Source organism: Eptesicus fuscus, chromosome 13, assembly GCF_027574615.1.
Source record: "Eptesicus fuscus isolate TK198812 chromosome 13, DD_ASM_mEF_20220401, whole genome shotgun sequence".
In the NCBI taxonomy this organism is placed as follows: domain Eukaryota; kingdom Metazoa; phylum Chordata; class Mammalia; order Chiroptera; family Vespertilionidae; genus Eptesicus; species Eptesicus fuscus.
In genome coordinates this window covers 81,360,324-81,381,256 of record NC_072485.1, presented here as the reverse complement: position 1 = coordinate 81,381,256, position 20,933 = coordinate 81,360,324, and the positions used below count along the sequence as shown (strand labels likewise).

The window sequence follows — 20,933 nt, the reverse complement described above, 5'->3', positions numbered from 1 at the left end:
TTTCCGTTGCGGCCCCGCCCCGCCCCGCCCCCGGGGGCGGCCGAGGAGCCGGCTTAACCCCCCTGGCCACGCCCGCCGCCCCGCCCGCCGCCCGGCGCTGCGCGGGGTTATTTGCGAGCGGCTTTGCCTGTCGTTTGCACGAGTGGCCCGCGCTCTCCCGCCCTCTCCGCGCTCCCCAGCCCCACCCCCTCCTGGCCCGGCGGCACCCCGCCGAGCCCCACAAAAGCACCGGGAGGCGACTTTGCTTTTGGTTTATTGCCCCTCAGCAGGCAGCGGGGGTCGGGGCCCAGGCTGGGGCTGCCCGGCTCAGCCAGCGGGTCTGTACAGTGTGTGCTGGGGTGCTGGTCGCCCCCTCCCGGGGAATGCGCGATTGGGAATGTCTCCAAGTCGAGGAAGAGGTCGGCCCCGAGTCCTGGGGCGGAGCCGAGCGGCAGGGCCCGTGGGTCCCGTTCCGCAGCTGTCAGACGTCCAGAGACGAGGCCGGGGACAGAGAGGGGGTTCGAGAGGGCGTGGCGGGCGCCGGCCCCGAGCCCCCGGCGCCCAGCACTCGCCACTGGAAGATGCTAGCGTCCTTGCCGCCCAGCGAGATGAGGTGCGAGTCGTTGTGAGTGAACCGGACGCTGGTCACGTGGCTGCCGTGGCCGCCGTACACGAGGCTGGGCGCCTGGGTGGGGGGAGGTGGAGTTGCGGAGGCTGCGAGGCCGCGGGCCGGCCCTCCGCCCCGGGCCCGGCCTCACCTTGGCGCGCGCGCACGGGTACTGGAAGAGGTGCACTTTGCAGAAGTCGTCGGCCACGGCCACCACGCGCTCGTTGTGGGAGCGGCAGAGCGAGTTGATGTCCGTGCCGTCCGAGCCATCTGGCCACACGCCTGACAGCACAGCGGCTGCTCAGCCCGGCCTCCTCCCCGCCGCCGCCCACAGCCCGGAGCCTCCCGCTCCGGGTGCTCCGCCGGCCGGGCCGCCCACCGGCCACGTTCCAGGCAATCCTGCCCGGGGAGCGCCGGGGCCTCCGGGCCGGGTCTGCTGGCTGCTGGACACCCCCCCCCCCGGACGCCGCCCGGCATTCCCGGCCCGGGGCAGGCTCCGCAGCCCGGCGCCCCCGCTCACCGTACACGTGGAAGCCTAGCACGCAGGTGTAGGTGGCCCACTCCCGGTCTCGGCTGTCATAGCGATTCCTCTCCAGCTTGCAGCCTGCAGCCACGTTCCCTGGGGAGAGGGCGCCCGCCCAGCTCAGCCCTCACCCGGCCCTCGGTGGGGAAGAGGCCGGGAAGGCCAGGCTGGAAAGGCTGACGGGAGGCCGCGGCATGTGATCTGGTCACCTCGGCAGCCCTCAGCCCAGGGCAAAACCCAGGCCCCCGCCCCCCTGCCTCCTGCGCTCTGCAGGCCTCTCCCCAGCCCCTCCTGCCCAGATGCGCAGTCCCCCACACCTGCCCGAGCAGCTTTTCCCAAACAATCTTTTCTTAGTACATTTCTCAACTCCCTCAACTCTTTGTGGGAAAAAGATGGTATTAAACTGTGTGTGGCCGAAACCGGTTTGGCTCAGTGGATAGAGCGTCGGTCTGCGGACTGGAAGGAACCAGGTTCGATTCCGGTCAAGGGCATGTACATTGGTTGCGGGCACATCCCCCGGTGGGGGCTGTGCAGGAGGCAGCTGGTCGATGTCTCTCTCTCATTGATGTTTCTAGCTCTCTATCCCTCTCCCTTCCTCTCTGTGAAAAATCAATAAAATAAATATTTTTTTAAAAGTAAATATAAAATAAAACTGTGTGTGGTTTTTTCCAAATCAGTCACTCCTATGTGTATAATTCCGACTCCAACCCCATCTCCACGTCCCCACGTGACAGCCCCTCCTCCTGGAGCTCCCCACATATCCTCCACACCCTCCGACCAGGAGCCCCCCCCCCACACACACACACACAGAGCGCACCCCAATGGCCCTCCCCCCATGCCCACCCTATTGCCACTCACAGTAAAGGATCTCATAGTCCCCAGAATTGGACATGATGAACTTCCCATCCTTGGACCAGTCAAGGTGAGTAATAAAGCTGGAGTGACCCTGGGAGCAAGGGTCAAGAGACTGAAAACGGAGCCCCCGTTCCCCATCCCCTAACCCCCCCCCCCCCCCGAGTGCATCGGGCCCCTTGAGGAGTTTCCCTGCTATGGCAATGCCCCACCCGCCACCCCAGCTTTCTTACCACACAGCGGCCAACGCGGCTGGACTTGGCGCCATCACTGGAAACACTATAGATGTAGATCATGTTGTCATGGGAACCAATGGCCAGGTGCAACCCATCTACAAAGACAGTCACTCAGAGAGGGCAGGGCCAGGGCCAGGTCTGGGTCCGGGGCGGGGGGGGGGGGGGGCTCCCACCTGGGCTGTACCGAACCACTGAGAGCTGCTCATTGCCATCGGTGACGTCAGACACGATCTCTCTGGTCTCCGTATCCAAAACCAGCCACCTGGAAGGGAGGGGTCGGGAGGCAGGTGTGAGGATACCGTCCCGGGCAGCACGCTGACAAGCTGGAGAGACTCCCAGACACGCAGAGAAAAGCTCTGAGGCAGACGGAAGGCCCCACTGCATTCTTTTTTCCCCTTTTCTTTTTCTTGTTAATCCTCACCAGAGAATATTTTCCCATTGTTTTCAGAGAAGGGAAGGGAAGGAGAGGAGGGGGGGGGGGCATCAATGTGAGAGAGACACATCGATCGGTTGCCTCCTGAATGCACCGAAACAGGACGGGGCCGGGGATCGAACCAGCAACCCAAGTACATGCCCTTGACTGGGAATCGAACCTGTGACCCTCAGGTGCACAGGCGATGCTCTAACCACTGAGCCACGCCGGCCAGGGCCCCACTGCATTCTTACACTGGGCAATGGGAAGGGGCCATGGGCGGACAAGAGCTGAGGGGCTTCTGATGCTGTCGTCGGAGCCAGGAAAAGGGCTGGACTACAAGGGCCTCGGGGAGTCTGTAGGCCTGTCACTCTTCTGTTCGCCTCCCCTCTGCCCTCCCCTCTCCGCAGCTTCCCGCTGCTGAGCTGCCACCTCCTCCATGCAAGGCGGCAGGGGAAAGTGCGGGGGGAGGGTGCGATGCCCAGGCCGCAGGGAGAAGCACTGAGGACCAGGAAGGTGCAGCTGGGGCTTGGCGCTGCCAGTGATCACGCTGCTTCACGCACACGCACACGCACACGCACACGCACACGCACACGCCATCACCAGGAACCCTTCCTATCCCCCCTGCTTCCCCGGGCTCCCTCTCACCTCCCCGTGTTCAGTCCCACAGCCACCACCGCCCCGCTGGGGTGGAAGTCAGCACAGAGGCCCGTCTCCTGGGAGGGGAGAAAGGAGATTTCAAGAAGATGCTTCTAGTGAGGGATCCGATCCAAGACAGACGCTTGTCATCCCCAGGAGGGGCGGGGAGGACAGGACGGCAGGCCCGGCGTGCAGGCAGAGCCTAACGAGGTGATATTCAGAATGCTGAGCCACCAGGGCTGAGAGCTGGGCCGGAGAGGAGCTGTCCGTCGGTGGGTGGGCAGGGGAAGAGGTGGGGGCAGGGGAAGAGGTGGGGGCGGGGGGTCCTGGAGGCACCAGCACAGAAGAAGAACATTTAGTAGCCATTCCAGTACAAACCGGCTGCCTCCAGGGAGCAGAAGGAAAGGGGGTACTGAGGAAGGCGTGGGGGCCCCAGGAGTCATGGGGGCAGCACGGGGAACCGGGCTCTACCTTGAGGTCGATGCTCCAGGCCAGCGCGTGGGCCGCCCCATCCCACAGGCAGAGCTGGCGGTCATGGCCGCAGGTGAGGAAGCGGTTCTGGAAGGGGTGTGTGCACAGCCCCCAGAGCTCGTCCGTGTGGCCCTGCCGCAGAGCATGCGCCGTGGTCACCTCTGCCCTCCCAGCAGCTCTGCCCCCCCCCCCCCCGCAGCCCTCGGCCCCCCAACCTGGATCACGGGGGAGAAGCCCTGGGCCAGGTCTCCTCGCAGCAGCGCGTTCTTCGTGGTCCCCACCAGCAGCTCGGAGCCCAGCCCCTCCGCGATGGCCCGCACGGCCCCGAAGTGTTCAGGAATCTGCAGTGGGGGCAGGGAGTCAGGGGGCACTGCCACTCCTCTCCCCCTCCCTCCCCCCCTCCCCCCCAGCCCAGCCCTCACCTCAGCTTCCTGGAGGGCCACCAAACCAGGCCCCCACTGTACCAGCCGCCGGTCCCGCCCGCCGCCACTCAGCACAGTCCCGTCCCGCCGAAGACACAGGGCAAAGATGGAACCTTCATGGGCGTGGGCCTGAGCCACGATCCCATAGGTCTCTGTTGGCGAAGTCCGAAGTCCGGGGTGGGTCAGGCTCTCGGGGTGCAGGGGAGTGGGGAAGGGAGCAGGAACTCCCAGCTGCCTAGTGCCTACTGGTTACCGTCTCTGACCCTCTGACCGGGGCTATTGTTCCTCCCAGTTTACAGACTAGACCACTGAGACTCAAGGAGCTGAAGTCCCTTCCTAAGGCCAGACCATCAGTGGCAGCACTGGGATTTGAACCCAGGACCCGGCAGGCCCCAAAGCCCCAGCCCTTTACTCTCTGCCACGCTGCCCCTACCTTTCTAGACGGTCCCCCCAGAGAACTCTCAACTCCCACGGTAAAAAAAAAAAAAAGGGGGGGGGCAACCCTCTTCTCTGTTCCCATAAACCCTCTAGGGGCTACACTTCCCAGACGCCACCCCAGCCACGTACCTTTGGCTCCGCCCCTGCCCGGGGTCTTGGCGTCTGAGAGGCTCCGCCCCCAGGTGAGAATGTTCCCCTCGGAGTCCCCAGTGAGGATGTCTCCGTCCGGCAGGAACACGAAGCAAGGGATAAACTTGGGTTTCTTGTATTTCTAGAGGAGAGGGGAGGTCAAAGGGCAAAGACCAAAAGTCACGGGGCCGCTGGGAGCTGGGTGGCATCGGGGTCTCCAGGCCTCAGACCATGACTTCCATCTCCGCTCTGCCCTCCCCACCACCCTGCGCCCATCCACACCTCACCCCAAAGACACCCTGTTTCCGCGTGAGGGTCCCATTCCCAGGGACCCCCACGGCGCCGCTCCAGTTCCAGAAGTGGACGTGGGACTTCCCGCTGGTGACGATGCAGCCGCTGTCGCGAGGGCTGAAGCCGACAGCCAGGACTGAGTCATTCGTGCTCTGAAGAGAAGACACTGGATTCAGCCACCCCCAGCCCTGAGCACCCTCATTCCCCTTGACTCCTTGACTCTCTTCCTCTGCATCCTGACCGTGGGTCCGCAGAGGTCCAGAAACCCCGGGGTACCCTCCTTCCACACCCTGGGCCCCGAAGAGCAACTACTGATCAGTCCCCCGCCTGCCTGACATGGTCTCCTGTGAGGTCAGACTTCCGCAGTCCCCACTCCTCAGCCTCAGAGGCGGGCGGCTGGCCCCGGCGACAGCCGGGAAGGAAGTGACAGACGGCAGCCTGGACTCCCGGGCCCCCCACTCCCACCTCCCAGCCGCCGGCGCCCCCCACCTTGATCTCAGCCAGCTTCGTGCCGCGGCTGCAGTCCCACACGGACAGCATGTGCTCGTTGGAATCATCCACCACGCAGAGGAAAGCACCCTGGTCCTGAGGGTGGGGACACGCGGGAGGGGCCGAGTGAGGACCAGAGGTCTGGGCGTTCACGGTCACTAGGCAACACACACCATCACAGGTTGGGAGGGAAGGAGAAGCGGACACACGTCCCTCTCTCAGGAGAACCGCCGGGCGAGGCCCAGGCAGGCCAGGATGTCTGAGACTTCCTGGTGAAGTGCAAGGAGGGGGTCCCGGATAGGAAAGATGGGGGTCTAGAGGCTTCGGGCCAGCTCACCACCACGGAAAAGGCCAGGGCCCCCACGCCCCGCTCGAAGGCCCCCAGTCCGATCTCCTGCAGCTTCAGCAGCGTCTCCGAGTCCCACACGTGCACCACGGGCTGCAGGGGCTGGAGCGGGAGAGGGGTCAGGCGTGGGAGGAGAGCTGGGCTAGAGGTGCGGCCTGCCGCCTGGGTTCGAGTCTGGCCTTACCTTTCCATCCTTATCCACTCCGGCTGTCTGTCCTGAGGCCACACGAACACCATCCGGGTGGACGGCCAGGCTGCGTGGGGGAGCAGAGGCTCTAAGGCAGGGGGCGGGTCTCTCAAGACCCCCCACGCCGCCTCTCTAGGCTGGCAGAGCAGCAAGGCAACTCCTCTCTCCTGCTCCTCCGCACCCGCCCCAGCCCTCTGTCTGCCAAGCCCAGCACCCCCACGCCTCGAGCTGCCCACCCCCCGGCCCCAGGCCCCTCACCATCGCACGCAGTCCGTGTGGCCCCGGTAATGTCTCTGGCCGCCACCTCCAGGACCCCCTGGGCCTCCCCCAGGCCGGTACAGCACCACCACACAGGCGATAAAGTAGACCACCTCCCCAGAACGCAGCACAAAGAGATTAGAGCGGGAGTCACGACCCCGGTACCCATAACTGGAGTTGGGGATCGCGGTCAAGGAAAGGGTCAGATGGAGGGCAGGATGAGGAAGGGAGGAGAACAGAGCTTCTGGCTGGCAGTGCTACTGGCAGAGGATGGTAAGGGAAGGTTCAGGGGGTCCCCCGTCCCTGCAGAGCCAGGAGGAAACCATAAACGGGGGGGGGGGGCGGTGGGGGTCCCAAGATGGGAAAGATGGTTCTCAGGGGCCTGGAGGGGGCAGGATACACCCAGTCAAGGCTGAGGGTCTCCGGGGGTGGGCCGCTGGGCAGCTCCTCAAGGCTGCGGATGCCAGATGGGATGTACATGGTAATTGGGCGGCCGCGAAGGAACATCTTCACTGAGATGCCTTCTACAGAGAAAAGGGGGGTGTCAACCACCACCCTGCAGCCCCCCTCCAGGGAAGCCAGAGCAGAACTCTCCCCACCAGACCTCACAGGTCGCCCCAAAGTAGCTCCTGGGGCTCTAGCCCAAACCCTAACTCTTTCAGCCAAATTCTTCCAGACGCTTCTGTACTTACCCAAATTGTAATTGCTCCTCCGAGATCCCGAACCCCCAGGGCTGGAGAGGGGGTCTTTCCCCCCACGGCTGTTGGGAAGACAGAAAAGCATAGGGATTGGGGTCGGGTCCTGAGATATACGCACACAGGGGCCGAGCACAGAGGGAGGCTACTCGAGGCCACAGTCACCCCTGCGGGCACGGTCTGCATTGTGGGCGTCCAGGCCCTGGAGTAGCCGGGACTCCCGGCTCCACCTAAGGCATGAGCCGGTGAGGCTGGGGGCTGAGCGCAGGGCACCAGGCCCTAGAGCTTGCAAGAGGCGATGCCGAGGGACAGGGAGGAGCCCTTTCCTCCAGACAGAAGGGAATCCAGAATGTTCCCCAGCCCTGCCCTTCGGGGCTCTGGGCAGTCAACAAGAAAACCCTTATCTCTCAGGAGGAAAGTAACAGAATTCCAGAGATCACTGTCATGAGATGATAATAAGATGGTGATGCCTGTCAGAGAATGAAGGCGAGACCCAGGGCAGGGCTAGAATGAGCCCTCCGATGTCCTGAGGCCTGTCCACACTCTGAGACAACTACGCTCAACCACTGGGATTTGCCTCCGCTCTCAAAGTCCAGCCTGGTAAACTGGAGAAAGGGGCGGGGCCGAAGCTCTGAGGAAGAGTCCTCCATGAAGATCATGGAAGCTTCTGGAGAAGCCTCTTGGCATCTCAAGAGGTACATGGTGACAAGGAGGAAAGAGCAAGGAGCTAGAGTCAGGAGGAGTTGAGTTCGAGTCCTGCCTCTAGCTGTGTGACCCCAGGCAAATGACTTACCCTCTCTGAGCCTGCTCCTCACCTGGACAATGAACAGCATGAGACCACCTACCCCCCAAGGGTGCCGTGGGACTGAATGAGATGGAGGAGGTCGAGGACTTAGCACAGTGCTGGCTCCTTTCTTCCTGTTGGGCAATGAGGCCCCCCCACCCCACCCAGGGAAGCGAGTGAGGGACGAGGAAAGTCAAGAGCCTGGGCCTGGGGTGGGGCAGGTTGGGGAGCCTCGCCCACCTCTCAGTGCTCCCTGACCGCAGTAACAGGTTGGCCGAGGACGCTGCCTTCCGGGAGAGTTTCTGCCGAGGCCGCTCCGAGGGGGACGAAGAGGAGTTCCTCCGCGCCCTGGTAGGAGCAGTGAGCCGGGAAGGTCATCCCCTCTAATCATCTCCGCAGCCCTCTCCCCCCAGCCTCGGCCACAGGACACTCACGTGTCGGTGCACTGGGGGGGCTGTACGAGCCTGAGGATGCCCGGGGAGCCAGCGCCCCCAGGAGAGCCAGCGCCCCCAGGGGAGCCAGCGCCCCCAGGGGAGCCAGCGCCACTGCTGCTGCCCCCTCCTTCAGACTGGGTTCCACTGGGCTCTTCACTGCCCCCCTGAGGGGCGGGGGGCCCATTGCTCAGGCCGGGGGGCCCAGGGGATGCCTCCATCTCCAGCTCTGTCTCCGTCTGGGTGCCTCGGCTCACCAAGGAGGGGCTGCACGAGGGCGGCAGTCCGGCGGGGGCTGCAGGGCTGCCGAGGGGACAGCGAATCAGCCTGATGCCCGCCGAGGCCCCGGGAAGGAGGAGGAAGAGGGGTGGCGACATGCATACCTGGCCCTGGTGGGAGCTGTCAGGCCAGGATCCTGCAGGGAGCTGGGGGGCGCCTGCAGGGAGCTGGGGGGCGCCTGCAGCCGAAGCAGGCGAAGGGCTTCCGCCAGGGCTGCCTTGACCAGCTCCATCTCCTTCTCCTGCACCTGGAGCCGCCGGCTCAGGGACTGCAGGGCCTGCTGAGCAGGGCCCTCGTCTGGGGAAGGGGAAGGGGAAGGCGTGCTCAGAAGGTCCCCCGCCGGGGGGCGGCTGAGCGGGTTCTCTCTGGCCAGCTCTGCATTGGAGCGGCAGGGCTGCAGCCCCGGCTCCAGGCTGCCCGGAGGGGAGGAGACGGTGGCGGTGGCGGAGGACCCGGGGCCTCCTTCTGGCGGCCGGCGAGGAAGCTGGCAGGGCGCCTTTCCTGCTGCCGTCCAGGCCTCCCTCCGCCAGGCAGGGCGGACCGGGAGCACGGGGGAGCGTGGAGTCCTGCCACGGGGCGTGGGAACCACAGAGGGAGTCGCAGAACTGGGGAGGGCCCACGGGCCCACCCGGAGCAAGCTCAGTGTCCGGGGAAGGCGGGAAGCTGAGCGGGCAGCGCTGGGGCAGAGCGGGGACAGTGAGGACCAGAGAGGAAATGCAGTGACAGGAGAGGGCACCGCGGAGACAGGCCGCAGGGGCGGTCCCGGGGAACCCGTTGGGGGTCAGAAGTAAAAAGACACGAAATCCCAGCAGGAGAGGCCCAGGTAACCTGGGGACAGGGGAACCTCCAGGTGCCGGAGCAACGGGGGGTGGGGTGGGGGTGGGGGAGGTAGGGTGACGCTGGGTAAGTCCGAAGGGACAGCAGCCGGGGCCCCAAGGACCCGGAGGGCGACCTGAGGGCCGTGGAGGATGCTCCAGCCCCGGGGCCGCAGAGCACGCGGGCGCCCCTGGACGGCCGTCGGGCACCAGCAGCGCCGGACCGGCCGGCCGGGCGCTCCGGGAAGGGGCTCGCCGCCCGCCCGCCCCGTACTCACCGGGCCCCCCGGCCCCATCCATCCGGCCCCCCCGGGCTTGCTCCGAGCGGCGGCAGCGGAGGAGGCGTCTAAGCCGCGGGGGCCATGGCCCGGGAGAGGGGAAGGGGAAGCACCCTGGGGCGCGCGGGGCGCCGTGCCACCCCCTGGGGGCGCTGTCGGGCTCGGGGAAAGGGGCTGGAGGGGGCGGGGGCGCGGGCTCGGGCCCGCCGGGGCCTCGGGCTCTCCCGGGGCCGCGCTGGGCTCCCGGGGGTGGAGTGGCGGGGCCGTCGCGGGCCCCAGCGCCGCTGCACAAACAGGCGCCGGACGCGGAGCCGCCAGGAAGCGCGGGAGGGGGGGCGGGCCCAGGGGGGGGCCGGGCCGCCCGGTAACCCCTCCCTGTCCGGGCCCCGCGGCTCAGCAAGGGGCGGGGCCAACCCGCTGACCCCCCTGGCCCCCGCCTGGCCTCCGCTCTCGGGGCCCTTCCGGGATTCCGCCCCCGGACTCCCTGGGGACTCGGAGGGCGCTTGGACCTCGAGGTCTCCGCCCCCAGCCCTCAGCCCCCAGCCCCCCGGGGCCCAGCCGTCCAGCCCCTCCCCCTTCCGGGAGGGGCCGGGGCGGGGCTTTCCCCCAGGGGCCAGGCCGAGGCATCCCGAATTGGCTGCGGCCGGGGACGGGGCGCCGGGCGATTAAGGCTGGGTGGGAGGGTTCCCAGGGTATTGGGGTCAGGGTGGCATTAGCCCAGCTCAAGCCGGGCTGGGCTGACTCAGCGTCTTGCCCGGACAACCCGTCCCTGCCAACCCTGCTCTTCCCGGGGCAGAGATGGGAGATGGCGCCCGTGCTGCCCCTGGCGCTGCCGCCGCAGCCCCGCATCCGCCTGGCGCAGGGGCTCTGGCTCCTCTCCTGGGCGCTGGCGCTGGCCGGGGGCCTCACGCTCCTGTGTAGCGGGCACCTCCTGGTCCAGCTGTTGCACCTTCGCACCTTCCTGGCTCCCTCCTGCCCGTTCGCTGCCCTGCCGCAGGTTGCCCTGGCCGCGGGGGCCGTGGCTCTGTGCACGGGACTGGCGGGCGCAGGAGCCAGCAGGGCCAGTTTGGACGCAGCGCGATACCCGCCCTGGCGAAGGGTCCTGGGCCCCCTGCTGGTGGCTGGCACCGCGGGGGGTGGCGGGCTGCTGGTCCTCTCTCTGGGGCTAGCCTTAGCTCTACCTGGAAGCCTGGACTCGGGGCTGGAGGAGGGCCTGGGCGCCGCCATGGCTCACTACAAGGACACAGAGGTGCCCGGACACTGCCATGCCAAGCGGCTGCTGGATGAGCTGCAGCTGAGGCACCACTGCTGCGGGCGCCATGGGTTCAAGGACTGGTTTGGGGTCCAGTGGGTCAGCAGCCGGTACCTGGATCCCAATGACCAGGATGTGGTTGAGTGAGTGACTCGCTTCTCTCCTCCTCCCACGCCTCCTCCCTCCTTTAAAACCCCACCTCACCCAGACCGGCAGCAAACAGAGCTGAGTGACTGAGAGCGTGGGTGACAGCTCGGCCATGTACTAGCTGTGTGGCCCAGGGCACGTTAGCGAACTCCTCTGGGCCCGTGTCCTCGTCTGTAGGACGGAGATGGTACTAGCATCTGCCTTACAGAATTGCTGTGAAGACAAATGCACTGTGCATGCCTGGCACGTAGGAAAGCAGTTAGAAATGTGTTCCTCTCATTTTTCCCTTCTCAACTCTATGCTTCAGCTTCTCCCCCAGGCCTCTACCTCCAGACACCCTAACACCCTGCGCCTCCTTTTGCAGCCGGATCCAGAGCAATGTGGAAGGCCTGTATCTGATTGACGGAGTCCCTTTTTCCTGCTGCAACCCCCACTCACCCAGGCCTTGCCTGCAAGACCGGCTCTCAGACCCCCACGCCCACCCCCTCTTCGATCCCCGTCAGCCCAACCTAAACCTCTGGGCTCAAGGATGCCACGGGGTGCTGCTGGGGCACCTGCAGGGGTTGGCGAGCACGCTGGGCAGCGTGCTGGCCGTCACCTTCCTGCTGCAGGTGAGTCCGCAAAGTGTCTGAGGCCTCCCTCCACCTGGACCTCCTCACTGCCTCCAACCCTGGGGCCCTGCACCCGCTGACCCTCACCGACCTCTTCCCCTTGCTTTCCCCAGACTCCCGTGCTCCTGGGCCTGCGGTACCTGCAGACGGCACTGGAGGGGCTTGGAGGAGTCATCGATGGGGAAGGGGAGGCCCAGGGCTATCTCTTTCCCGGGGGGCTGAGACACAGGCTGAAAACAGCCTGGCTGCAGGGAGGGGCTGCCCACAGGCCAGCACCCGGGGAGGCCCCCCCAGAAGAGGCACCGCCTAGGGAGGACCCACCTGAGGCCTAGTGGCCTGGAGCTGGGGTTGGGGGTCGGGCAGAGGGGAGCAGGGGCGGAGAAGACAGGAAACCTCACAACTCTTTTGCCAAGGCCCCTGGTGGGGAAGTTGGGGGAGGGGTGTCCCTGGGATTAGAGTGGTTAAGAATAATCAGCAAGCTGGACGGGATAGGTGCAAAAAACGAGGGGTCCGAGGGCCTAGCCCTGGGGCCAGAACAACCCGGACACAGAAATCCCAGCGTGGGGGGAAAGGGCATGGGAAGGGCTGGAGACGCTGCCCCTGCAGACTAAGGAAGCTTCTGGACTGAAGCCGCTGGTCTCCTCCTCCGGGGGTGGGGGGGTTCCTGAGAGAATAGTTTGTCTGAGAGAGAAGCCAGGCCAGGTTTGACCCTGGTAAGAATCAGAATGCGAGAAACAGGCGAATAAAACGGAAAAGACGAGAGGCCCCTCCGGGTTGAGATTTGTTTATTCTGGAGGTAGGAGGGGTCAGCATGCTCAGGTGGGGAGGGTCCAGCCCAGCTCCTCCAGCGCCCCCCGCCCCGTGCATGCCCAGCCCCAATAAGTTACCCAGTTACTCAGCTGCCCTCCCCCCTGAGTCTGTCTGTCCTTCTGCTCCGCCCCAGACAGGCTGGCCCGGCTCAATACAAGGACTGCTTGTCCCCAGCTGTGGGCAGTGCCACAGGGCAGGCTGGGGGAGGGGGAGGCAGCTGGGCTGAAATGGCAGCGGGGCCGCCCCTGGCTCTGAGGGGTCGGGGCGTGGAGGACCGCACCCTGGCGGGCCAGGGGCCCAGCCCCGCAGGTCTGTGCCTGGGAAGCGGTCGTCCGGTGGGGCGTCGTCACACCTCCACGGCTGGGTCTGAGCCACGGCCCTGCCGCTGCAGCTGCTCCTCCTGCTTCATCTTGGGCTTCTCCGTGCGCGTGTGCCACACCAGAACCTGTCCGGAGGGGAGGACTCCCGCTAGAGCCGGCCTCTGGGGCCCGCAGTGCAGACCGGATTCTCCACCCCCTCCACACACAGGGGGAGCCTCAGGCCTCTGACATGGGGCCTTAACCCCTTAGCCTCTGTGGGCCATGCAGGTGCCCAGGACTCTGGGAGACAGAGTGGCAGGACCCCCCTTTCCTTCTCTGGCTCCCCGCTGCCCTTCAGGAGAGTAAGCAAGGTTGTAGCTGAGTTCCGGAGGGTCCCTCCTGCTCCCCTGTGATCCTCCTCCCAGGGCCTCACCCCACTTCTCCCATCCCGTCCACCCCCGAGCTGCGTGCCCACCTCCATCCTCTCACCTGGGTGCAGTTGGCAGCCCGTGGCTCCAGGTCCTTGGGGTCCACCAGGTGGCTCAGGAGGCTGCTCTCCAGGTGGCCCCGGGGAGCGGTTGCGTCAAACTGGGCATTGGGCTTAGCCAACAGCAAGGGCAGGGCCACGGCAAATCCCGCCATATCCACGGGGAAGGGCCGGTTGGGCTCCCACGCCGTGTGGAAGCCCACTACCCGGCCGTCCTGTACCCGCGGGCCCTCGAATCGCAGGCCGCCCACCAGCCCCACGGGCCACACGGAGACACCGCGGGTCCAGCGCATCTAACAGTCAGGAGACAAGAAACAGGGAGTGGCCCAGGGGACAGGCAGCAGCAGGAAGGACCACTTGGGTCCTCTGCTCCATGTCCCCCCCCCCCGGGCCCCCCCCCTCCTCCTCACCCAACAGCCTAGACTCAGCAACAGGGATGACCAAGGCCACAGAGGAAGCTGGCCCAGGGCCCCTTCCCCGGCCCCTCCCCCCGGTGCTCACCTCCTCAAAGAGTTCCCGGCTGTAGGTGTTGTCATCATCGGCAAAGTACACAACCCCCCGGGTCCCCGGGGGCGGAGGGTCCTTCTCTCCCCCCACAGCGCCCCCTCCACTCCGCAGCCAGTCCAGAGCCCGGTTCCGTTGCTCTACACCTCGGGGCCGAACCCAGCCTGGCTCGCCCTCCCGGAGCCTCTGGGCCTTGGGGGTGAGGACCGCCAAGTGTGTGAAGAGGAGGCCAGAGGCAGCCAGCAGCCTGGAGACCAACGGGGTGGGGCCCTCCGCGTCCTCCACCAGCAGCCAGTGCAGCCGGGGCACCAGACTCAGCGTCTGGGACAGTCGCACCAGCTCGGCCTTCTGCACCAGCCTGGAGGGGAGAGGCAGCAGCAGGGAGAGGGGCAGGCCCAGCTTCTCCCGACCCCCTTCTGGCATCCCAGGGCCTCTCCCCAACTCCTTCAACTTCACAGGGACACTCACCTGCCCTGTCCTCCCCCTCACGTCTGCCACCCCCTCCACCCTGGGAGACCTCAGGGAAGGAATCACATCTGGGTGGGAATGCCAGGTTTGTAATTAGGTGCGACATCCGGGAAAACGGCTCACTCTCCCCAGACTCAGTTTCCTTGGCTGTCACGTGGGAATAACAGGACTCTACAACAAGGCTGTTTTGAAGATTAAGTAAGATAATGATTTCCTAAAACACTGGTGGGACCAGGTTCTTGTCCTTCTGTGCTTGGGTTTCCAGGGAGAGGGATCGAGGAGTCCCTTGACTCACTCCTCGCCAGGGGATGGTTTATCCGCCTTTAGACAACTGGGAAGTGGGGCCCAGCCCCTTCTAGGCTTCTTTCTCCTTCAGGTCGGGGTGTGTGTGTGCGGAGGGGGAGAGGTTCTAGAGCCGCCCGTGCCTAGATGGCTCAACCATCTGATTCCAGGGAGCAATCAGCAGGCCCTTTGGCGGCAGATCCAAAACCACAGTTTCCCACTTGATCTGTATGAGTAATAGAGGCTGCATTTTAATTAAAAACAAAAAAAGCACAGCACTTAGCCCTGCAACTTGTGGGTTCCATGCAATTCCTGGTCAGGGCACATGTCCAGGCTGCAGGCTTGATCCCCAGCAGCGGGCATGCAGGAGGCAGCCCATCGATGTTTCTCCTCTCTCTCCCTCTCTCTCTCTCTCTCTCAAAATCAATTAAAAATCGTTGTTGTTTTTTAAAGTGCAGCCCTTAGCACAGTGCCTGGTAAGAGTAAACACGTTGTAAATACCTAAGGTAACTATTTCTAGACCCTGGTAAAAACTGCCAGGCTAGGTCCTTCCCCCTTTTTTAAATAGTTTTAAATTTTTTTAAATCCTCTCCTAGGTTAAATTTTTTAAAAATATATATTTTATTGATTTTTTACAGAGAGGAAGGGAGAGGGATAGAGAGTTAGAAACATTGATGAGAGAGAAACATCGATCAGCTGCCTCCTGCAAACTCCTTACTGGGGATGTGCCCACAACCAAGGTACATGCCCTTGACCGGAATTGAACCTGGGACCCTTCAGTCCGCAGGCTGACGCTCTATCCACTGAGCCAAACCGGTTATGGCTAGGTTAAATTTTTATTGATTTTATAGAGAGAGGGAGAGGGAAAGAGAGAGACATACTAGTCGATGTGAGAAAGAGTATCGCCCCCACCGGGGACTATGTGCCACTGGGAATCGAACCCGAGACCCTCCGGTGCACCGGACGACACTCCAACCAGCGGAGCCACACCGGCCAGGGCAAGGACCAAGCCCTTGTCTACTTCAAGCTAGATAGGGGTTCTCAAACTTTCTCACCAAAGGATCCCTAAGGAGACAGAGTGCACTCCGTGGCAAGCTCCAAATTTCTTTGAGATTATATTGGTCTATCTTAACATTTCTCAGGGATTTTGTATTCTACTTCATCGTACACCCCTATCTCTTCGAGTAGAAAAGAGCCATTTTCCCACACGTTTCTGAGTCAAGATGTGGTTCATTTCTCCTGTCATTTGGTATGCCCTAGTTTGAGGAACATGCCCTGGCCCAATGCCTCCCCCAAATCCTCTCCATCAACCCCAACCTCTTGGTCCATGCAAGCCTCTTGGGTGCACCAGAGCCCATACCTGGCATAGGTGGGGGTGACCACATAGATAGTAGGCAGGGCCTCAGGCTCAGGGGGCTGGGCAGGGGCAGGGGCCGGACGATGGAGATCAGCTTGCAGCTGGGAAATCCTCAGATCCTTCTGCCGGAGCTGCTCTGCTGCTGCCCGCAACGGGGGGAGGCAGTCACATGGCTGGCCTGGTCCCGGGGAGCAGGGGGGGGGGGGCAGAGAACGGAAGCAGAGCACGTTCAGTCTCCCAAAGGCCCCTCATGCCATTCCCCCCGGCCAGTGCAGGCATCGCCTCACAACTTCTCAGACAGACAGCCTTCTGCACCTCGGGGTGGGGAACTCAGCCCCAGGCAGCATCCCCTCTCCAGCTGCAGTGAGTCCCATCTGTCACAGTTTTCAGTGGGATGCTGAGCTGATGATCTGCCTCCATCCCTTCTCCCGGCTGGTTCCAATGCTGCCTTCTGGAGTCATAAAGAAGTCTATCTCCCTAACCCAGGCCAGTCCCAAATACCTGAGGGTCAGAGTGGCCCTGTCTGGAAATCCCTTCGCTGGGTGACCACAGACTCATTACACTGATCGGTTCCATTACTGGCTAAGGATTTACTGAGTGCTCCTCCCGGGAGGCGCTGCCTCAGGGGCTGGGGATGCCTCGGGGAACAAGGCTGACGTGCTCCCTGGAGGAGGCGGCACTAAGCAAAGAACACTGCACACTGTGACAGGGCCGTGAAGGACGCAGGCAGGTTAGAGCATGAGAGAGAACCCAGAAAAAAGCAGCGAGGCGGCCAGGGAAGGCCTCTGAGCGGTGACCCCTGAGCGGGGACTGCAGGCTGCGAAGGCGGGAGGCACCGCAGGCGGAGGGACGGGCTAAGAGCTGGCAGAGCCATGAGCGTGCGGGCTCCGTCACCCGTCACCCAGCCAGTGTGGCCGGGGCAGAGCGAGCGGGAGGGTGAGGACGCGGGGTGACGGCGGCGGGACCCTGCGGGGCCCTGCACGCCAGGACGGAGCCTGGATTCCCTCCGAGGGGCGGCGGGAGCCGGGGTGCGTCCTAGCGCGGGGCCTGCGCGCGGCGGCCGAGGAGGGGGTGTCGCAGGGCCGCGCCGGGCGAATGGGGTCCGCACCGGCTCCTCCCCAGGGCGGGGGGCACCCCGCCCCGCCCCGCTCACCGAGCTGCACCAGCGCGTAGAGGAGGCCGGCGATCGACACCAGGAAGTAGACGAGAAACACGTTCTTCAGCTTCAGCTTCATGGCCGAGCCGCCGCCGGCGACCGGGCAGGCGGGGTCCCGCCGGGACGGGGGGTCCCGCAGGGACAGGGGTCCCGCCCCCGCCGGACAGCCTGCAGGCCCCGCCCCTGCAGCGGCTCCGCCCCGCGGCCCGCCTTCCCCGCGCTCCCCTCGACCAGCTCCCGGGAACTGGGGCTGGGGAGCCGGCCCGCGCCCACATCCGGTCAGTCTGGAACAACCCCCCTCTCCCGGGTTCACTTCCGGTCCCGCCGCCTAGTTCTGGGAACCGCGGGCGTTGGTGACGTCACATCCGGCGTGCCGAGCGCCCTGGGCGGCTGTCAGAAGCCGGTGGGAGCACGTGGGCGGGACTTCGAGGCCTTCCCCTGGAACCGCCGCCCGTGCGCCCGGATTTTCTCCTCCCCCGTCACCCACCCGTCAGTGAACGCCTGCCCCGGGCGTGATGGACATCCAGGGCCGGCATGTGTTCTAGGTCCGCTCATGTGACCCCCGCTAGGATCCTAGGAGACGGATGGTCTTGTCCCAATTCATAGATACGCAACGAGGATTGACAAGTTGTGTGTCAACGTAGGAAACATTCAGGCCTGGCCGGAGCCGGTGTGGCTCAGTGGATAGAGCGTCGGCCTGCGGACTCAAGTCCCAGGTTCGATTCCGGTCAAGGGCATGTGCCTTGGTTGCGGGCACATCCCAGTGGGGGGTGTGCAGGAGGCAGCCGATTGATGTTTCTGTCTCATCCATGTCTCTCTCTCTCCCTCTCCCTTCCCCTCTGTAAAAAATGAATAAAATATATATTTTTTAAAAAGAAACATTCCGGCCTGCAGAGAAGTTTTGTGAGTTGATTTGAGCCAAACTGTCCACAATTGCTGGGAAGTAAAATTTCCATGAATTGAGAAAATACTCCAGAGAATGGCACTCTTGCATCTTCTTTTATACATTACAGGCAGAAGAGAAGACATCGGTGGGTTACCTGAAACCTCCTGGTGATAGATCAGGGGGGCAGGAGAAAGCGAAATGAGGACACCTTTGGGATTGAATAAAAAGTAAAATGATAGACACATGCTTCTTTTACATAGGTGGGTACGGGATAGTTAATAGTCAACAATTAACTCGATAACAATGAGGGGATTTGTGGTTTCCACTCTGGTTCAGTGCCTGTGCTTTGAGGGTTGGGGGGGAAAGAAAATGACTTTGACATTCCAAAGGTATGTTACTAGATGCCAAAGACAACAGACAAGGCTTAATTAAGGTGAAAATGGAACTTGGTCAGGGGCATGGCCTCCCACCATAATAAGCTGCTTTTAGTTAAGAAGTTTTCATTTCAGACCATCCTTTGTGATTACGTCAGGCCTCTGAGTTTGTAAGGCACCACACAGGCCTTCCCTGAGCCAGCCGGGTTTAACATGTGGCCTCTTTCCGTCCATATATGTAATCGCCATTGTGCCATTTGCTACATCCTTTCTAGATACATGATTCCAGGTATCCTCTGACGCACATTTCTCGGGTGATGATGGGGGATTAATGGGGGGGGGGCAGTGCGTGGGCAAGGCCGTGGGCTATCTCCCAGGTAATTGACTGAAATATTTCCTGAGTTGAGGAATTTCATTAAACACATCCTCTAACTCCTGAAATGAAGCAGAGTTTTGCCACCCAAAATATGTCTTTTTGGGATATTATTTTAAGCTGATTATTTTTAAGAAATGACTCAAGCCCAGGCGGCATGGCTCAGTGGTTGAGCATCAACCTGTGAACCAGGAGATCAGGATATGATTCCGGGTCAGGGCACATGCCTGGGTTGCAGGCTCGATCCCTAGTGTGGGGCATGGTGCAGAAGGCAGCTGATCAGTGATTCATTCTCTCTCATCATTGATGTTTCTCTCTCCCGCCTCTCCCTTCCTCTCTGAAATCAATAGAAAAATATTTTTTTAAAATGACTCCAGCCCTAGCCGGTTTAGCTCAGTGGATAGAGCGTCAGCCTGTGGACTGAAGGGTCCCGGGTTCAATCCGGCCAAGGGCACATGCCCGGGTTGTGGGCTTGATCCCCAGTGGGGGGCGTGCAGGAGGCAGCCGATCAATGATTCTCTCTCATCATTGATGTTTCTCTCTATTCCTCTCCCTTCCTCTCTGAAATCAATAAATGTATATATTTTTTAAATGACTCCAGAAGAGCCTTTTACCTCCCTCTGACTTACCTAAAGGAATTCAGAGACAGAAAAAGCTGCTTAAAGAAAGGGAACTGTCACCTTAGGGTCATAAGAACTAAGAATGGCAAGTCTGTTAGACTCCCTCTGCCTCCCATTGTTTCCGGGTGGCCGGGCAAGAATTTGCTTATCAAATGTTCACTCCTCCCCATCCACCTGTGAATTGCCTACGTTCCCTTTGAAGTCCCAGACTCCTGCCTCCCTCTCCTCTGGTGGCCTGTGGTCGGGGCATGTGAACCTTAACCCTTTGCACTCGCTTGCTTTTTTCTCGATTCCTGCTCCCATGACATCCGAGTGCAAAAGGTTAACTGCCGATTTGTCCTCAGGTCCTATATTCTCACAGACCTGAAGATTATTTCCTCCTAATAATCTCGTTCAATTTATTTAACAAGTCAGAAATTAGAAGTGTAAAAGAGTTATTTCCCTCCCCACACTCATCAGGTACAAATCATCCTAAGCAGTCATTTTCCCTTAAAAAACAAACTAGTTTTCTTTTTTAAAATATATTTTATTGATTTTTTACAGAGAGGAAGGGAGAGGGATAGAGAGTTAGAAACATCGATGAGAGAGAAACATCGATCAGCTGTCTCTTGCACACCCCCTACGGGGGATGTGCCTGCAACCAAGGTACATGCCCTTGACCGGAATAGAACCTGGGACTCTTCAGTCCGCAGGCCGACGCTCTACCCACCGAGCCAAACCGGTCAGGGCCAAACTAGTTTTCTTATAAAATCATCTCTAAGACTTGTGGTCAGTCTACAAAATGGAAAACTACTTCCTGTCACTAAAACAGTGGGAAAATTTTAAAATGCTGCTAGCTCAAGAGAAGCAGCCTTTAGTGTGAGAACATCTGGTCATATAGCTATTTCTCTTCAAGAGGGACCCCAGCAGCTCTGGCCACTGCTATTAAACAGGCCTACCAAAATCTTGTCCACAAAAAACATCCAAACCTGCAGAGAACTTGTTTAGTTTATTTGAGCCAAACTGAGGACAAATACCAGGAAGCAAGTCTTCAAATGCTCTGGAGAACGGCAGTTGGCAGCCTGTTTTAACATTAAAATCAAAGACGTAAAGAAGGTGCAGGAAATCCACTGGTGGTAAGTTAAGGAGAAAGCACAGCAGGGAAATACCTAGCATGGTAAGGGCGAAATGCAGACACACGCCTTGTTTACACTGGTGGGCACAGGCCAGTGAGTAACTAAGATTTATGCACCTACAGTGCGCAAGGAACACGCTCACGAGGGGCTCCCCGCTCTGGTGGGCCTGTGACTGCGCCGTCCAGGGGTAGGAATTCCTCTAGTTCAGGCCAGAACTAGAATCCAGACACCAACCGCTATTCATTGTTCATCTCTTTATCCGCCCTGGCCGGCGTCCCTCAGTTAGCTGGGCAACCTCCCATGCACCAAAAGGCTGCCGGTTCGATTCCCGGTCAGGGCACATGCCCTGGTTGCTGACTCAATTCCTGGTAAGGGGTGTGCGGGAGGCACCGATCGATGGGATGTTTCTCTTTCTCCCTCTCTCCTCCTGTATGTAAAAATCAATTAAATTAAAAAAAAAAAAAAAGGTATGTTATCTTGAGAGCCCTGGCTGGTGGGTCAGTTGGTTGGAGCATCATCCCATCCACCAAATGCTGCAGGTTCAATTCCCAGTCAGGACACAGACCTAGGCTGGGGGTTCAGTCCCCAATCGGGATGCACGTGTGTGTGTGTGTGCGTGTGTGCAATCAAT

General features: G+C 61.7%; 3 protein-coding genes across 5 annotated transcripts; 1 reads left to right on the top strand and 2 right to left on the bottom strand.

Annotated features, from left to right (window-relative positions):
* Positions 1–237: 237 nt before the first annotated feature.
* Positions 238–9,835, bottom strand: EML3 (EMAP like 3). 3 transcript variants are annotated; one of them, XM_054725866.1, is made up of 22 exons: positions 9,562–9,835; positions 8,573–8,765; positions 8,193–8,492; positions 7,999–8,106; positions 6,972–7,039; positions 6,680–6,803; positions 6,280–6,450; positions 6,019–6,088; positions 5,826–5,936; positions 5,489–5,584; positions 4,996–5,151; positions 4,709–4,850; positions 4,142–4,293; positions 3,935–4,060; positions 3,720–3,851; positions 3,258–3,325; positions 2,371–2,459; positions 2,195–2,292; positions 1,968–2,055; positions 1,107–1,205; positions 738–868; positions 238–664 (listed from the first exon to the last, which is right to left on the bottom strand). In XM_054725866.1, the coding sequence occupies exons 1-22, from the start codon at positions 9,581–9,583 to the stop codon at positions 461–463; spliced, it is 2,748 nt and encodes a 915-aa protein (XP_054581841.1). In that variant the 5' UTR covers positions 9,584–9,835; the 3' UTR covers positions 238–460. The 3 variants fall into 3 exon arrangements, with proteins under 3 accessions (XP_054581841.1, XP_054581842.1, XP_054581843.1); XM_054725867.1 differs by having other exon boundaries at positions 6,680–6,800; XM_054725868.1 differs by lacking the exon at positions 238–664 and having other exon boundaries at positions 803–868; positions 2,195–2,240.
* Positions 9,836–9,872: 37 nt separating this feature from the next.
* On the top strand, positions 9,873–12,226 carry ROM1 (retinal outer segment membrane protein 1). Its single transcript, XM_008160748.3, has 3 exons — positions 9,873–10,956; positions 11,325–11,571; positions 11,685–12,226. The coding sequence occupies exons 1-3, from the start codon at positions 10,367–10,369 to the stop codon at positions 11,901–11,903; spliced, it is 1,056 nt and encodes a 351-aa protein (XP_008158970.2). The 5' UTR covers positions 9,873–10,366; the 3' UTR covers positions 11,904–12,226.
* A 113-nt stretch (positions 12,227–12,339) lies between these two features.
* Positions 12,340–17,241, bottom strand: B3GAT3 (beta-1,3-glucuronyltransferase 3). Its single transcript, XM_008160747.3, has 5 exons — positions 16,932–17,241; positions 15,782–15,956; positions 13,669–14,029; positions 13,170–13,460; positions 12,340–12,826 (listed from the first exon to the last, which is right to left on the bottom strand). Exons 1-5 carry the CDS (start codon positions 17,011–17,013, stop codon positions 12,728–12,730), a joined length of 1,008 nt encoding a protein of 335 aa, XP_008158969.1. The 5' UTR covers positions 17,014–17,241; the 3' UTR covers positions 12,340–12,727.
* Between the last annotated feature and the right edge of the window lie 3,692 nt (positions 17,242–20,933).

What these genes read in the sequence shown, in the direction of transcription:
- EML3 (XM_054725866.1), bottom strand. Translation starts at nt 9,583, where the DNA reads ATGGATGGGGCCGGGGGGCCCG. An exon ending in CGGTCAGGGAGCACTGAGAG is followed by an intron (nt 7,040 to 7,998) that starts GTGGGCGAGGCT and finishes TCTTCCCAACAG; the next exon opens with CCGTGGGGGGAAAGACCCCC. An exon ending in TGGCCCTCCAGGAAGCTGAG is followed by an intron (nt 4,061 to 4,141) that starts GTGAGGGCTGGG and finishes CCCCCACTGCAG; the next exon opens with ATTCCTGAACACTTCGGGGC.
- ROM1 (XM_008160748.3), top strand. Translation starts at nt 10,367, where the DNA reads ATGGCGCCCGTGCTGCCCCTGGCGCTGCCGCCGCAGCCCCGCATCCGC. An exon ending in AATGACCAGGATGTGGTTGA is followed by an intron (nt 10,957 to 11,324) that starts GTGAGTGACTCG and finishes CTCCTTTTGCAG; the next exon opens with CCGGATCCAGAGCAATGTGG. An exon ending in CCGTCACCTTCCTGCTGCAG is followed by an intron (nt 11,572 to 11,684) that starts GTGAGTCCGCAA and finishes TGCTTTCCCCAG; the next exon opens with ACTCCCGTGCTCCTGGGCCT.
- B3GAT3 (XM_008160747.3), bottom strand. Translation starts at nt 17,013, where the DNA reads ATGAAGCTGAAGCTGAAGAACGTGTTTCTCGTCTACTTCCTGGTGTCG. An exon ending in GCCGGGAACTCTTTGAGGAG is followed by an intron (nt 13,461 to 13,668) that starts GTGAGCACCGGG and finishes CCTGACTGTTAG; the next exon opens with ATGCGCTGGACCCGCGGTGT. An exon ending in GGGCTGCCAACTGCACCCAG is followed by an intron (nt 12,827 to 13,169) that starts GTGAGAGGATGG and finishes CCCTCCGGACAG; the next exon opens with GTTCTGGTGTGGCACACGCG.